The 16,602-nt window shown below is 41.1% G+C and overlaps 1 protein-coding gene across 1 annotated transcript in view; it reads left to right on the forward strand.

Annotated features, from left to right (window-relative positions):
* Nucleotides 1-13,399, forward strand: part of DOP1A (DOP1 leucine zipper like protein A) — a 96,342-nt gene extending 82,943 nt beyond the window's left edge. The window contains exons 33-38 of the mRNA XM_075064558.1: nucleotides 329-465; nucleotides 2,245-2,300; nucleotides 4,541-4,705; nucleotides 8,234-8,363; nucleotides 10,636-10,695; nucleotides 12,804-13,399. Coding sequence (XP_074920659.1) covers nucleotides 329-465; nucleotides 2,245-2,300; nucleotides 4,541-4,705; nucleotides 8,234-8,363; nucleotides 10,636-10,695; nucleotides 12,804-13,109 — 854 coding nt within the window. The 3' untranslated portion in view covers nucleotides 13,110-13,399. The remainder of the gene's footprint in view (nucleotides 1-328; nucleotides 466-2,244; nucleotides 2,301-4,540; nucleotides 4,706-8,233; nucleotides 8,364-10,635; nucleotides 10,696-12,803) is intronic.
* Nucleotides 13,400-16,602: the final 3,203 nt, after the last annotated feature.

Consider the following 16,602-nt stretch of genomic DNA (forward strand, 5'->3'; position numbering starts at 1 on the left):
TCTAGCTCTTACCACATATCTTATGCTAGAAATAGAGGTCACACTTTTATAATCTGTTGTTCTTCTTTTTGAAATGAATCAAATTCTCGTACAGATAAACAATGTAATGTAGCATAGGGAACAAATAGGGGTGTTTTGTTTGTTTTGCAGTCATATAAATATTTGGTTCACACAGTTTATTTTGGACATTGACAAAAGGAATAACATATAGTTACTTATATTAAATATATTTTAATATTAACTCTAATAAGAATAAACTGACTGGAAAACTAAACAGCTAACCAGAACTATTATAAACTGAGGAATCCTTGTTGGCTTTCTGTTTCAGAAAGGCTGGTAGAAAGTCTCCGTTTGCCTCAAGTGCCCACCCTTCACTCTCAAGTGTTCCTGTTTTTCAGAGTATTGCTTTTAAGAATGTCTCCACAGCACCTTACCTCACTTTGGCCTACCATGATCACTGAACTGGTGAGTTGTAGTTAGCATTCATGATTTGGAAAACTGATGGTGCCCAGGTAACTTAATACCTGAACGTTTGTTTGAGTTGCCCCAGGGAAATAAGTTATAGTTATATTATATGCATTTAAATGTACAGTGGTCACCATTTAAACTGAATGCTGACTTGTTTGCACAGTCTTAATAGCGTCTGTTTCCTCAAATCAAATAAAATGCCTGTATGGCTTATATGATCAGTTAAGCCATACAGAAAATATTTTATTTTTCAAATTTCCAGTCTTTGTTCCTTCCCTACTCCCACTTGCATCATGAAGTAACTTTGCACCTCCCTCAGTGTTCATTCCTCGTTTTCTCCTACTTACCAGTTCACTTCCTGCCAAGGTAAGCTTGCTTCCCCTGCAACGTGCCGGCTCCCTCACTACTTTCACTTGCTTCTTCCTTGCGGATGCCTTACCAGTCATTTAGCTCCTTCTGATGCTGATGACATCAAGTAGAGGGACCTGAAAGACTTGTTATATTGGTAATCAGTGGTGATTCATGGCACTTTATGGCTATATATTTGTAAACAAACACGTGTACGGCCAGAGCTTTCGCTCTGCTCTGTCACCTTTTTGTTACTCCACTAGCACAAATGCGACAGAATACTGCCTTTAAACAGCCAATTGGGGATTCCTCCTGTGTGGGATGCTTCAGGAGTAGAAGTGGTTGATAGCCAGAGCACCCTGTGGTCCATTGATTCTTGGTCAGCAGAGTGGCCCCTCAAAATGCCATTACCAGTTGGTTTAAATTAGAGCAGCATCGAGGTGTTAAATTCTGAATTTTGCTGGAGGCTAATCTGAACCCTGGTTGCACTCCGGGAGAGGAAATAATGAAATTCTTCATCTTGTTGTTCCGTGCAATAAATGCTGGTAAATTAGATAGAAAAAGGTGTTCTAAAGATTATCAATATAATTATGCAATAAATATGTTTAAAATAACTTTGGAGAACAGCAATGATCTAACTATTAAGTAGCACATTCTCCCCTGTGCAAGATATGCTCAGAACAGAAGAGATGATGTGGCTGTCTGGGGACTGGTTACAGCTGCTTGATTCCCAAGCTGCCATAGTCCTGACATAATTTAGACCAATCTTGGAGTTGCTCTAATTTGATACAGCTGACTACGGTCCCTGAAAGATCACATTTCATCTGAGAATTAGCACATGGTACTGGGACTCCACTCTTGCTTCCCTACACTCCCACCATATCCTCTGCTTCCCTGTCATATCTCCTGTTCTGGAAATGCAGGAGGTTGGCATACGATCTTCTTCTGATTTTACACTAGTTGAGAATCCCCTCCACTGGGGGAATTGCTGGACAGTGGCAGCCAGATTACTTGCCCTCTGCACTATTCAGGCAGCAAAAAGGGATGGAACAATCACTGAGAATCTGGTCCTATATGGCCAAGTAGGCTGATGGGTGATTTCATTAGCTAGGGAATGAAAATAAAGCTCCAAATCTCAGTCCCATTAAGGCTCTTTCCTCAGGGCTTGTGTATTATTCTTAAAATCCTCACAAAAATCAACTAAAAAAACTGGGCAGTAATTCACTGGATGCTTTTCCTGCTTTAGCCAGCCTGGAAGGGAGAAAGCACAGTCTTCCTCCTAGCTTTCCTTTGACTTAGCTGCTGCTTTTTTTATACTCTGTCCTGAGCAGTCATGTGACCGGTTAACCCTTTTCAGGCTGCAGACCTTTACCCTGAGACAATCCATTAAAAATAAAATGTTTTTAAAATATAGAATTTGCCCTTCAGGTACAAGTGTTTTTACTGATGGAACAGGAACTCACTGCTGATGAAGATATTTCAAGGTACAGTTGAATTAATTTCTGCTCGTTTGTTCAATTTTATGATATCCTGTAGTCTTCTGAAGTCCTATAGGACAGCTGTATTAATATGTAGAAATAGTTTGTCATAGAAAAATTGTTCAAGTTCAAGTGAAGAATATTTGAATCTTACTGCAGTACCAGGAACATTATATTTGGACTTTCTGTTTAAAAAACAAAACAAAAACCTCAGCACTAACAATTAATAAATAACTATGTTAAATCATATAACCCCTTTTTCAAGAATATTTTTAACTTCTGCAAATAGACTCATTGCAGTCAGTGGATCAAGTTGCATGATTAAACTGTACATGTTTCCATAATGTATACTTTGGATTGTTTTACATGGGGTTTATAAAGGCATTATAAAATATAATGAAAATTTGTTTTGAAATATTTAAAAAATATGAAAATCCTATGTTTCTAGTTTTGTTGTCCATTCCTAGCCTCACAGTTCCCACACAGTTTGTATAGTCATAGCTTTATAGTAGTGGTGCAGCCAGGACGGGACACATGGGTGGGCCCTGACTTGGGGTGGGTGGGGAATGACAGGGGGCAGGAGGGATCGGGGCCACTTCTCCCCCACCCTCTCCAGCCGGCTTTGCTGGGGGCGATGGACATGCTGGCCAGGGGCCCTTCGGGGCCTACGTGTGCACCCAGAGAGCGGGAGCAGGGCGCGGGAGCTTGCCCCACTCTGCCCACCTGGCGCTCCAGCCAGGGAGCAGTGTCAGGATGCAGGGATTGGCAGGCAGGCAAGCCGCCCCAACCCTGCTCTCTGGCTAGAGTACCAGGTAGGCGGATGGAACAGGGCAATCCCCCGACCCCACTCTCTGGCTGGAACACCGGGTGGGTGGAGCAGGGCAAGCGCTGGGGCTAGAGCAGAGCTGAGGGCCTGAGTGGGTGGGTCGTGGCTCACCCAGGCCCAGCTGTAGCTACACCCCTGCTTTAGAGGCAGATTTTTCAAAGGCACAAAGGGGAGATACGAGCTCGACTCCTATTTGCTTTTTCTTAGCTCCCTGCTAATAAATTGTATAGTCAGTTGCTTGACCATACTTTGGTAATTATGAAATATACTCAAGAGACCAAAAAACCGATGTCAGTCTGTTTTATTAATATGGCACAGGAAACAGGTTCTGTACGATACCAGTCTCCGAAGAGCAGTCCCATGCAGTGATGTTATATTCACCTTAGGCAGAAGGTGTGCTCCCCAGATTACACATTTTAGTTGATATTATTCACATGATTTTACAAGTGACACACCTCTTTACACATCACTAAATCCAATCCATCAGTTTGTCTCAGTTCCCTAACTTTTACTGTTCCTTCCTCGTATTTGTTTTGGATACTAGCATTCCAGGTACTAGTCAGTGAAGGTCCTCCCCTAGCCTGTACTAAGACAGAGAATGAATTTATCTTGATTTTGACAAGTTTCTTATCTGCTTATGCCAAATGCTTACTTCAGAAAATGCAAAGAGTTATGGGATACTTAGCATAAATGAACAGGATGATCATGTAGACCAGTTTAGGCTACATCACTGTTACAGTATTTGTGCTTAATGTTGTTACTGCTTAATGCATACTAATATACATGGTGCATCAAAGATCAGGGTCGGCAATCTCTGGCACACGACTCGCCATGGTAAGCACCCTGGTGGGCCGGACCAGTTTTTTTACCTGCCACGTCAGCAGGTTCGGTGGACTGCGGCTCCCACTGGCCCGGTTCACTGTCCTAGGCCAATGGGGGTGGTGGGAAGTTGCGCGGGCGAGGAATGTGCTTGCCATGGCTTCCTGCCGCCCCCATTGGCCTGGGATGGTGAACTGCAGCCAGTGGGACCCAGGATCGACCGAACCTGCCGACACAGCAGGTAAACAAAGTGGCCCGGCCCACCATAGTGCTTACCCTGGCGAGCCGAGTGCTAGAGGTTTCCAGCCCCTGTAATAGATATTATTAATATAATATATATTTGTATGCTAACCAGCATATATTAGGCAACATTCCCTTTATGCCGTTGGAAATCTCTATCCAAATGTAGTTAAATCCACATAATTGGCATATTAACAGATTCCCACTTACTCTGGATGGTTGCCTGCCAGGAACTAGATTCCAAATGGTAAATGAAAGATCTGCATCTTTGTAAAACAAAATGCTAAGAGAGAACCATCCCATAATAGTGGAAAGTCATCATGACTCTCCTGTACAGCTACTCATTATACTTTAATTTTAGAACTTCGGGCCCATCTGTTGCTGGCCTAGAGACAACATACACAGGAGGCAATGGCTTCTCCACATCGTACAACAGCCAGAGGTGGTTAAACCTTTACTTGTCTGCTTGTAAATTTCTGGACTTGGCCCTGGCATTGCCATCTGAAAATCTTCCTCAGTTTCAGATGTAAGTAAACGGAAATGAAATAGTTTTCATTTTTGAAAGTTTTGCTACTGTCTTGTAAAATTCTAATTTTTAAAACCTTTGTTTCCTTTCTCTTCTCTAATCCCCCTTCACGTCTTTAACCCAGAGCAACAGATTACATTATCCTTACATACAGATTTAGAATACTGTGGTGTAATATTTTCCCTATATTACAGTAGCAGAGCTATGCTGTAATTACGGTACAGATGGCTATTCTATTCTAACTCCTTATATTTCAGTGACTTAGAAATTTCATTTGGGCTGAAATTTGCCATTTTTGATCTTGGACCAAAAATAATTTTTTTTTTAGAGAAATTTGAAGACTATCTGTCCTGTTGTTTTTAACTGTGAATGTAGACATGCATATTAGACATTGACAGCCCGTGCAGCAGCTGAGAATTGCTGACGGATGGGAGCCCTGCTCTGGCTGCTTTAATTTCTCAACATTCCCCATACTGGAAGGTAGAGTATAGGAGTCAGCTCTGCCACCTGTATGCCAGTTGAGAAATCCCCTCTGCTGGGGTAATTCTCACCTGGCCAGCTATGGCATGATTATGTTGCCTTCACACTGCTCAGACGACACACAAGGGATGGAACTGGGGCTAACAACCTGGTTCTGTTTTCCACATGCATTGTAACGGGTGTATAGAGGACCACATTTATCCCTGGTCTCCTAACGTTTATCTGAATGGAATTACATTATTCATAATTTTATTTGTAGCATTTAAAATGACTTCTGGTGGTAGTTCTAATTGTAGTACTTATTATAAGACACTATTTATTGGACTAGAATTCTTTGGAGAAAGTTCGGTGTATCTGTCTTTGCAGGAAGGGGGAGATGGATTGTTAGTGGAACACCTGAAGGTCTCTGTTCTTGCCAGAAAGAAGCCACATGCAATACACTAACTTTTTTAAAGGGGAACGGAAATGTTTTTCTAAAATAAATGTAAACTAAATTCCAAAATCATTAACAGAATACACATGTATCTTTAAAATTACAGATATGTTTTTAAAGTGAACTAAAAAGGATTGTTTTATCAGCTCTAAACGAAAAAAATAGGTTTTCATCTTTTCCCTGACTTGATGACATTTCAGATATCTACATCAGAGCTTGGAGGCGCATATCTCCTTTAGCTTCAAGTGTCTGAAATATGCACAGCGCTAATAGGAGAGAGAGAGAGCTCTGAACTCGTATCATTATGAATAAGCAAAATAAGTAGTGATCAAGTAGTGCATTTTAAAATGATTTATTTGTAATTTTAAGTGTACTTAGGTATCTTGCTTTTGTTAATAATTTTCAAGCATGCAAAAGTATGCTTACATGTCTCTGAGACTAATTCAGACACAGTATCCGTTCTGAAGACCGTAAAATCTAAACTTTACACGAATCCTGCATGATCTACTTGCAGGAGGTTGCTTTTTGGGGATTAATGGCTTACCCCTTTGTTATGGTGTCCATGGGTGTAAACTGCCCTCTCCTAGATCCAGATGGGCTGCTGAATATTGGCCTTACCTGAGATCTGCCTGCAGAAGCTAAAAGATGGAGGAGTAGTTACTTGTCATCCACTGAAGATCCCAGTGATGGGTTGTCATAAGCATAAGTCCCAATTCTGAACCTTAGCGTCCAAAACGTGGGTGCCTGCATGAACCCTCCAAGCTTAATTACCAGCTTGGATCTGATAGCGCTGCCACCAGCCAGAATTCCAGTGTCTGGCTCACTCTGTCTCCCCAAACCTTCCCTGGGGGACCCCAAGACTCAGAGGCCCTGAGTCTCACAACAAAGGAAATAACCCACTTCCTTCACCCTCTTTACCTCCTCCCAGATTTTCCCGCCCTGGTACACTAGGAGATCACCATGTTTCAAGTCCTTGAAACACAAACACAGAGAGGACCATTCACCTCCCCCCCTCCTTCTTTTTCCCCTCCCAGTCTTTCCTGAGAGAGACCGTAATCTGGCACAGAATTTATCCCTTGAGCCTCAACTAGAAAGAAAATCAACAAGTTTAAAAGAAAGCTTTATATAAAAGAAAGAAAAAGACATAAAATGGTCTCGTGTATCAAGTGACAATATACAGGGTCATTGGTTAAAAGAAAACAAATGAATAAACAGCCTATTCAAAAAGAAATACAATTTAAAACATTCCAGCAACTACACACATGTAAATACAAAACAATATAAACCTATATTGTCTTTATATCTGTACTTACACTTGGGAAACAGAAGATTTTTAAAGCCTGGAGATTAGAGAGATTACTCTCAGAGCGAGAGAGCAACAGAGACAAGACAAAGGACACACACCAAAATATTTCCCTCCCTGAGCTTTGAAAAATCCGGTTTCCTGATTGGTCCTCTGGTCAGGTGTTTGGTTCCCTTTGTTAACCCTTTACAGGTAAAAGAAACATTAACCCTTAGTTATCTGTTTATGACATGGGGCATCCAACCCCAGAACAGAGCAGGATGTATGACTGACTGCATATCCCAACTCTTGCCTTTGGGTGATTCAGAGGGACTGACTCCTTGCCACTGCATTTGAATGACCCCTGCAGAATTCAGTCAGCTCTAACTGCCTTGTTTGTAGGAAGAATATGTGGGGTGAAGGAAAAACTGGGCTGTGCACACTGCAAATCAGTCAAAGTCCACTGACATTCATAAGCTTAAGATGATTGTGTCACTAGAATTTTGAGTCCACCCTGATTTTCTGGGTAGGCTCAGGGTCGCAAATGAACTGTTCACACTGTCCTACTTTCCGTTAGTAACCAAACCACATGACAATGGCTTTCAGTAAAGGATTTCTAATTGATAATTTTCTATGTTCCTTACTGTGCGTTCATAGAAACATATTAATCTTATTGGATCAGACATTAGTCTGTCTTGTCCTACCTCTTGTTGTAGACTGCATTTGATTATTGAGGGAAGGCAATTTCTTCAGCTCCTACTACAGCGCATGATGCACCTAACCAATTCTACAGTGTTGTGTGATCAGAGGCTGTGGAAACGGTAATTTTCTTACACACGGCTCACAACTTGGTTTGGGTTTTACCTTACAAAAGAGCTTCCAGACTTGTGGCTGAACCAAGAAAAGTACAACAGTAATTTGCAAATGTACAAAACTACCTCAGGTGTTTGATACACATTTTAAAATCACTGTAGGTTTTCTTAGGACAGAATAGTGACCTGGGTCCCATATTGCTTCTCCTCTTCCTCTACCTTCTCTTCCTTTTGCTATCCTGAATTGGTCCTTCAGTTGTCAGTAAAGAAACACAAGAGGGAAAAGGAAGCAGTATTTTATTTTCAGTGTTGCTGTAATCTCTTTCCCTTTTCAGAAAATGGCGTCTATGGTACAAGCCACCTTTTCTTCCTCTCCTGAAAGAGCCTAATTTTTCTTTCTTTATAAGGGAATCTGACAAGGTTTTATAGATCCCTCATTTTATTACAATATTATGGGGTTCTAGCTAGCTTAAAAGTTTCCTGTTTGATATGAACAACCTGTGACCGTTGCCTCTTGACAGGTATCGGTGGGCTTTTATTCCAGAAGTGTCAGATGATTCAGGTTTGGAGGTACGAAGACAGGGCACACATCAAAGGGAATTTAAACCATATGTGGTACGATTAGCAAAACTGCTGCGGAAAAGAGCAAAGGTATTTACTTTTTCCTTGTTTTGTTTTACTCTGTAAAGCTGCCCATACAGAAACTAGTAGCATTGTTCACTTTTCTAAATAAAATTAAAGGGGCATTGCCAAGTGTGCTAGCGTGCTGATGTTTGAGTGAAAGTTTCAAATCAAAGTGAGTCTCAGATAATGAAAAAATATAATTGGGTATTTGAAATATACTGTGTTCATTAGTTATGACATAGCCAATTACATCTTTTGTCATTGATAAAAGATAATGAATGAAAAATATAATACTGTATCCTCCAAATCCTAAATATAGTTTAATATAAAAACCAAACACTTTCTAGTAGCTATAGCTGTTTATAGACAATTGTATGATAATTTACCTACTAAAATAGGAAAGTGTTTGTTTCTGCTCCTGGAAAATGCTCACAAATATTTAGAAACCAAACTTTATTAAAAAATAATTTGTCTTAATACTAGGCAGAGCCCTGAAGGGCTGGGTTTCTAGCTTTGTAAGGCAATTTTAACACCTGAATCCAAGAAAAGCCAGTTTTAAGTCTTCAGGCAAAGCAAAATATGTGTCAGCAGAAGTGGAAGAATTACTGAACTGGAGATATGAACAGGATAAACATGTAAACAGCTGGTGCTTGTTGTTCCCCTGATGGCCTGAGAGAGGGACACAAGGAACAATGGCAGCAGCTCTGAGAGGGAGAACTGAGAGCAATGGGGGGGAAGTGGGTTGGGGTACTTTGTGAAGAGGGAGAAGAGCTGAAAAGGAGAGGAGCTCTTTCAGTTTTGCCAGTCTTCCATTATTCCAGCGAGTGAGGGTTAGCAGCCAACACCACTGGAACAGAAACATTTTGGAGACTTGTTTTCCATCCTCCAGTGATTGCACCATTGCCTTTCCATTGGAATTATTTCCACTAACAATTGTAAAGCACACACAGCAGAAAGAGATAGAGAACTAACTACCTATGTTGTTGAATCTCTTGCTGGCTGGAAAGTGAGAGACTGAGCAGGGGACCAGCTGAGGTGGGGAAAGCTCCCACTGCTCCCACGCAGCAGGAAAAACACTAGATGGTAGCTTTGAAAACATTTGCCACTACTAGGGTGGAGATGGAACCAAGAACAAGGGCAAAGACTGCAAGGGGGAAGGATGGCTTCGCAAGCTTAGACAAGTGATAGAAGAGACAGGAGAGGAACATTTCAAAGTTTTGCAGGGATGCTAACTTGCAGTTTATTCTTGGAAGCCCATCTGAATATTGTTACACCCCTGGCGATGGCATATGCTGGCATACTGTATTTAACCACTGCAGGAAAATTTACTTCCCGCTGAACTGTCTCTTTAGGGGAAAAAAATTATTGCTGTAGTTATTTGTTGTGTGAAAATGTGATTTAGTGTTGTAGGTATATATGTACCATTAAACCAGCTCAAAACCTACAGGAATTTCAAGCAAAATATGTGATGAAAGTCAAGATTCTTCACCTCGTCATTGATGAGCTAGGAAAATCACCCCCATAAGCTCCTCTTCCCATAGTGCAGTGCTAATCAGATTTAGTCTGTATCACTATATGAATTGTTAAATACTGTATATTCCTTGCTTGATGTTTGAAGATATAGTTTTGTACATTGCTTAGGCATATGATGCATTCCAAAATAGTCTTGCCGACTGATTTATAATATTAATTCTGGTACGTACTCATGTTGAGAGCCACATTTTTTTAAACTCATTAGCTTTCACAGTGTGTTTCCAGAAACTTCTAGAATCCTCTAGTCAAGGCAGCAGTTACAAATTGTGAACCACAAACTGGGAATACAAGGGTGAGAGGAATGGGAGTGAGATAATAAATACCAGCTTCCAGTCTATTGTTTCTTTCTAATTGCAGTGGAAGAATACTGATAAAGATAGCAGTGTGTTTCTCTTGGAGTGTACAATTTATTGGCAGGATGTGTCACTTGAGCTTACTTTAGCTTCAGGACACCTTAACTGATAGCGAGATTCATGCAGTTTGACATTCCTCAAGCACTGGTGGCTGAAGGAGGTGCGTTGAGTCAGCATTATGACAAGAAACAGAAACACATACTGGAATTTCTTTCTGTCATTAGCCTCCTTCTCCACACACTAACTCCACAGTCTGCTGCCCCCAGGTTATGACTGAAGACAATGGGCCCTTTTGGGACAGGGAACTTCTGGTAAAACTCAACACCCAAATTGCCAACTACAAAGCCTTCATGGCTAAGTATTATTTTAATTTATGGAACGCAGTCTGAAAGTTCTCCTCTTTCCTTCCACAGGACAAGCAGGAGGACTTTAAAATGATGATTTTGGAGGGAGTGGAGATGGCCAAGCATCAGGTGAGGGTGGCCTTTGATGCTTGAGTTGTGAAACAAAAACTTATTTGTTACCACCTGATGCTCACAGCCATGTGTGGTATCCGGATTTCAATAAGAAATGCAAAAGGGGATAACTCTCTTCAGAGGCAGAGTTATGGATATTTGGATGAAGACAAAAGAATAGAGTCCTAAATACATCTATTTATGTAGCTGACTACAGAGGAGAAGTGTATTTTTGTTCAGCCAGCTTCTCTAAGTAAAAGGGATTTCAAGAAATAGATTTGCAAAAGGAATACAACCATCATAGGATTTAAACAACAAAACTGCTTCTACCACGCATCAGAATCCAAGCACATACCTGTGTTCTAGTCTCTGTGTCAAATTACCTGTCATTTACCTATCAGACAAATTAGTGGAATTTGCTTAGATACCAAGGTGAAGAAGTGACATAGATGGATTTGTAATCACATCCAGACCAATTAGTGTAATTTGCATAGATGCACTTTGGTTGATCACTTCCAGCACTACTCCACTAATGTTTGTAATGAATAAATGGTGGTGATTAGTTTTGGGATAACCCCATCCATAAGTGTCCACTCTGAGGCAATACTCTCAAAATCAACACTGGAAATTCCCTTCCTCTCTGAATACAGTGCTAAGGAACACTGTGAAAAAGTGTTGTTTTTTTAATCAATAATTTAAGTTTTAAACCTATTTCTTCAGCTGCACTGATGAGACAAAGTTATGACTTGGCCAAAGTAGTATTTTTTTAAAAAGGCTTGGGGACAGCAACTCATTCTGTATTAGAATTCTGGATTCTTCTTGCTCTGATTTGTTACACAGCCTGTTTTTACTCAAGAAATTTTACCAAATAAGTGACAGTTTTAAGTCATATCATAGGACAAAACAGTTTCACTGCTGAAGAAAAATACTAAATAGAATATATTGTCCTGCATTTTGAAGACTGTTTTATATAATGGAGATGTCCCCATAACTTAGTTTCAAAAAAGACGCTTAATGTTGTTTAAAGGGTAAAAAAATATGTTTATAGAATATATTTTGAATAAATCTGTAGTTACCCAAGGGCTGAAATGTGAGTAAACAGTAAGTAAATCTGTTCTCACACTTCCTCTTCTGATTTTCACATCCCCTTATGTTAAGGGCTTCTCACATTGCTCTCATGCTGTCTGCTCACGTCCCATGGTGTTTCCTTTGATAATTCTCCAGTCTCCACTTCTTATTCTGTATGTGCTACACCCACAGTGGGAGGGGAAGCACACAGATCAGAGGCATTTCAAGACATTACTCATTGATGTGGTGCTTTTCTTCTCCCTCCCTCCCTCGGGAATAAGCACCAACTCCTGCTACAACACAGCTGGGTACATTGCTTTGTGGTAGAAGGAACACTGCCAATATACTATGCTGGTCCATGTAGAGCAGTGTGCAGCCACATCCTCTCAAGTATTGGCATAGTCATGGTCATTTTCTAGCTTGGGGTATAGTTATGACGGTAATTTGGATCAAAAGGGGAACTGATGGTTAAAGACTACAATGTAATGCACAGTAGGTATTACAGTGATTAATGCTATAGAAAACCCTAAAGGAGGGATATATATACACATATATGCACATACCCTTTCAGCTTTTGGCTTATGACTGCTGCCTTTAGTGGTGGGGTTCCAGAAATTTCTTCTGTCAAACAATGCCCTAAGCCCATATATGTAACCTAAGTGTGTGGACAATATCTTCTGAGATGCACACATTTCAGGTAAGTAATTTAACTTTCATGCTCTGAGAAATGATGTCTGTTTAGACTATAAAACATTATTATAGAAATAAATCTTTGCACAGCTGATCTCCTGAAATACCAGTACTGTTGCCCTCCAATAAAAATGTTTTATTTTATTTTAATGTCTCTGTTCTGGGATTTGTATCTTCAGTAATATTGGCCACAGACTGAGATAAGAACACTGATGTCAAAGAACAAGTAGATGACTTAAATACTGCCCTGGAGATTCACTAACAGCTGTTCTGCTGGTAGCAGTGTACTGAAATGTTTTAACCTCTTAAATTTTCTGCTTGTTCTATGTATTTTGCTTTTGTTCTGTACTATTTATCTGTATTTACAGAAAAACCCAGAGGAGGACTGCTCAGGGAAAACATTAAGTTGGGAACCAGGTCATTTGCTGTTAACCATCTATACTGTCCGCAGCATTGAGCAGCTTCTCCCTTTCTTCAATGTACTCAGCCAGGTTTTTAATAGCAAAGTCACAAGCAGATGTGTTGGACACTCAGGGAGCCCTGTCCTTTACCCAAATTCTTTCCCCAATAAGGACATAAAAATGGAGAACCAAAAAACATTCTCCAGCAGAGCAAGGCAAAAAATTGAAGAGATGGTTGAGAAGGATTTCCTGGAAGGTGTCATAAAAACGTGAGCTATAATTAGTACTATTCAGCTTAAATGTAATGTAATTGTTTAAATGAAATGCTGTATCTTTCAGAGTTGTATAGTTTTCTTTTCTTATTCTGTATGTAAAGAACATTTCAGGTTATATTTAAATATTTGTAAATAAGAGACCAGTTCTGGATGTAGCCTGAATCAAGTTTAAATATTGTTGGCTCATATTGATTATGATGCCTAATATTTATAGTATCTGTGTTTTGTTGTCCTGAGTTCTGTCTTTAAAGAAAAACAACCTACAAAATACAAGCTGCACATTTTTCACTTTGTTTCTAGTTTATCTTTGTGTTCACAGTTTATCTAACCCATTGGAAGTTGCTAACACACTTTTTCTGTTGAAACTGGCAATCTGCTAGTTCTTTGAATGATGGTCCCTATTATATTTTACTGTGGGTTATGCATATGTACTGTGTGCCTATCCAAAGAGTTTATATGGCATTAAAAGGAAAGGTGCTTTGCCTGTACTGAAGGAAGTATTATCTAATCAAACACACAGGCCACGTCTACACTACGGGATAATATCGAATTAGCTAAAATCGATTTTATAAAACTGATATTATAAATTCGATTTCATGCGGCTACACTTAGGCGACAGTTATTCGGCGTTGTGCGTCCATGGTCCGAGGCTAACGTCGATTTTCTGAAGCGTTGCATTGTGGGTAGCTCTTCTGTAGCTATCCCATAGTTCCCGCAGTCTCCCCCGCCCTTGGAATTCTGGGTTGAATCATATATTGTCACGGGTGGTTCTGGGTAAATGTCGTCATCATTCCTTCCTCTGGGAAACATCAGCTGACAATCCTTCTGCGCGTTTTCCCTGGATTGCCCTGGCAGATGCCATAGCACGGCACCATGGACCGTTCAGCTTTTTTTTTTTTCGGCCCGTATGTGTATGGATGCCGGGACAGAGGGGCGATACTCCAGCGCTACACAGCAGCATTCACTTGCTTTTGCATGATAGCCAGAGATGGTACCAGTCGTTCTGTACCGTTCTACTCGCGAGTAAACTGGCAATGAAATGACGGTTATCTCTCCCCTCTGTACTGTCCGCTGCTATCATGAGTGCCTGGCTGTGAAATCGCCAGGGGGCGCAACGCAAAGCAAAATTGGGATTGACTCCCCAAGTCAATCCTCCTTATTGTTTCTAAAAATAGAGTCAGTCTGCTAGATAAGGCAATGTTATCAAGAAGGCACCGCTGCTCCGTTCAGTATTACAGGGGGTCCCCCTGCACAAACCCCACGTTTTCTTCTCCCCAACCTTACCTGGCTACCGTGGCAAGGTCCTGCCATTTGGCGATGAATAATAAAAATCCAAAGGATAGCACATGATTATTGAATTAAATGAGGGGAGAGCTCCCGGTGCAATATAGTCGGCAGGAATTAGCGTGATGTGTGGGAGAGCCAGCAGCGCTGCTATGACAGTCAGGAGTACAGAATCTTCTTATTACAGGAAGGAGGGGTAAACGTCTTCAAGAACTGGGAGCTCAGCCCCATTGCTATAAGAACTTTCAGCGTTTCTGTACCATCTCTGGAAACTGGGCCCTCATTCCCATTTTTACCTCAGGCGCGCCCCGGGCCAGCTCACCTAAGGCCAGCCAGGAGCATCCGGCTGTGCAATATGGATATCATCGACTTGCACATCTGCCACCGGGAGGAGAAGAGCAGATACTGCTCTTCATGGTCCAAGTATCGCGATCTCCAGCAGCAGCTAGTAAATAGGTGAAGCACTGAAAGATCAAGAATTGAATTTCTTTCCCTTTTCTTTCAGGTGGGGGGGGGGGAGAAAACTGAGGAGCTATGTCCCTAACCACGCCAGACACTGATTCTTACTACAGACTGGGACTCAGCCAAGCATGCAAATCTTTTCAGAGACTGCGTGCTGGGGATAGTGGATCCTCAGTACCTCTCCCTCCTCCATGAGCGTCCATTGATTCTTTGCTTTCCGTTACATGTCATGCAGCACTGCGTAGCCTGAGATTTTTCAAAACGCTTTGTCATTTCGTCTTCTGAACGGAGCTTGATACAACCAGATTTGTCTTTCACCCATAAAGCTGATCAGTCTCCGTTACGGTTCCATTCTGGAAGCTCTTTTTTGGATTTGGGACTGGCTCGCACTCGTGCTGATGCAGGAGCTCCCGCTGGTGGCCAACAGGGAAATGTAATCAAAGTATTGCGGGGGCTTTTCTGTTTACCTGCCCCCTGCCCGAGTTCAGATTGCTGTCCAGAGCGGTCAGTGGTGCACTGTGGGATACCGCCCGGAGGCCAATAACGTCGATTTCCGTCCACACTAACCGTAATCCGATATGTTAATATCGAATTTAGCGCTACTCCTCTCGTCGGGGAGGAGTACAGAAATCGATTTAAAGAGCCCTTTATATCGATATAAAGGGCGTTGTAGTGTGGACGGGTACAGCGTTAAATCAATTTAAACGCGTAGTGTAGTAATGTGTGGCCTGGTCTACAATACTTCAGTTCTATCCATTAAGCCCAGACATTTAAAAGACTAAGTTATATGCTATTGCTGTATCCCACTGTGCAATAATATGCCACTCAATATTTCCTTGAATCACATGAGGAATTTATTATGAAACTGATTCACCTGAGCTGTGATTTCTCAAACATATCCCTAAGCTTCATTTTATATACATTCTAGAAAATCTCAGCTAGAACAGATTTTCTTCAGGGAGTAAGGGGGAAATAAAATTGACACCAGAGAATGTTGAACAGCAGCTTCTGTGGCTGTAGTTTGGAAAGACTAATCTGTCCCTATCAGGATAGAATAGTTCTCATCCTACTGAGGTATATATGTGAGCAAAGTCTCAAAATGAGGGACAGCAACTTGAATTCCATGTGAGTGATTCCTTCACTTTCCAGTATTAAAGAGTAAAATAATACCAAGCTGGGAGGAGATAGGTAATACAGCAGTAACATTTAGGTCCCAGTTTATTACAGTTGAGATTTTCTGCTATGTGGTTACAGTCCTTTACAGAAAGTTACTTGTATAATACAGCTGAGGTGCCTGAAAGAGCACTAGAGGACAGGTACCACATCTAGGAAACAGTGGTCTCTAAAGTTTTGGAGGCCATCACTGGCCTGGTTAATAGCTGAAAATAGAAATTAAAATAGAAGTGACTACATAGTAGCTCAGCAAGTGTGGAACCTCACAGGTGTATGATGATACATCTGTGTACTATTTTGCCCACTAAGCAGCCAGAACCCAGATCAATAAATCCTTGCAGAAAGTGGGATTCTTGTACACATCAAGGTTCTGCCTACTCACAAAAGTGAAGCACACGAAGCAAAGGGACAATATACTATAACTAACCATTTATTGTGATACTGCTATCCAGCCCTGATTAGTGTAGTAGGCAAGGTAATAGTTCTGTCTGCGTGGCAGCAATCAGTAAGAGGTTTTTCCACATCATCTTATTAAACAGTCAGTTTAGGTTAGCAGTGCAGCCAGGGGGCAG

The sequence above is a fragment of the Chelonoidis abingdonii genome, chromosome 3 (assembly GCF_003597395.2).
Source record: "Chelonoidis abingdonii isolate Lonesome George chromosome 3, CheloAbing_2.0, whole genome shotgun sequence".
NCBI lineage: Eukaryota > Metazoa > Chordata > Testudines > Testudinidae > Chelonoidis > Chelonoidis abingdonii.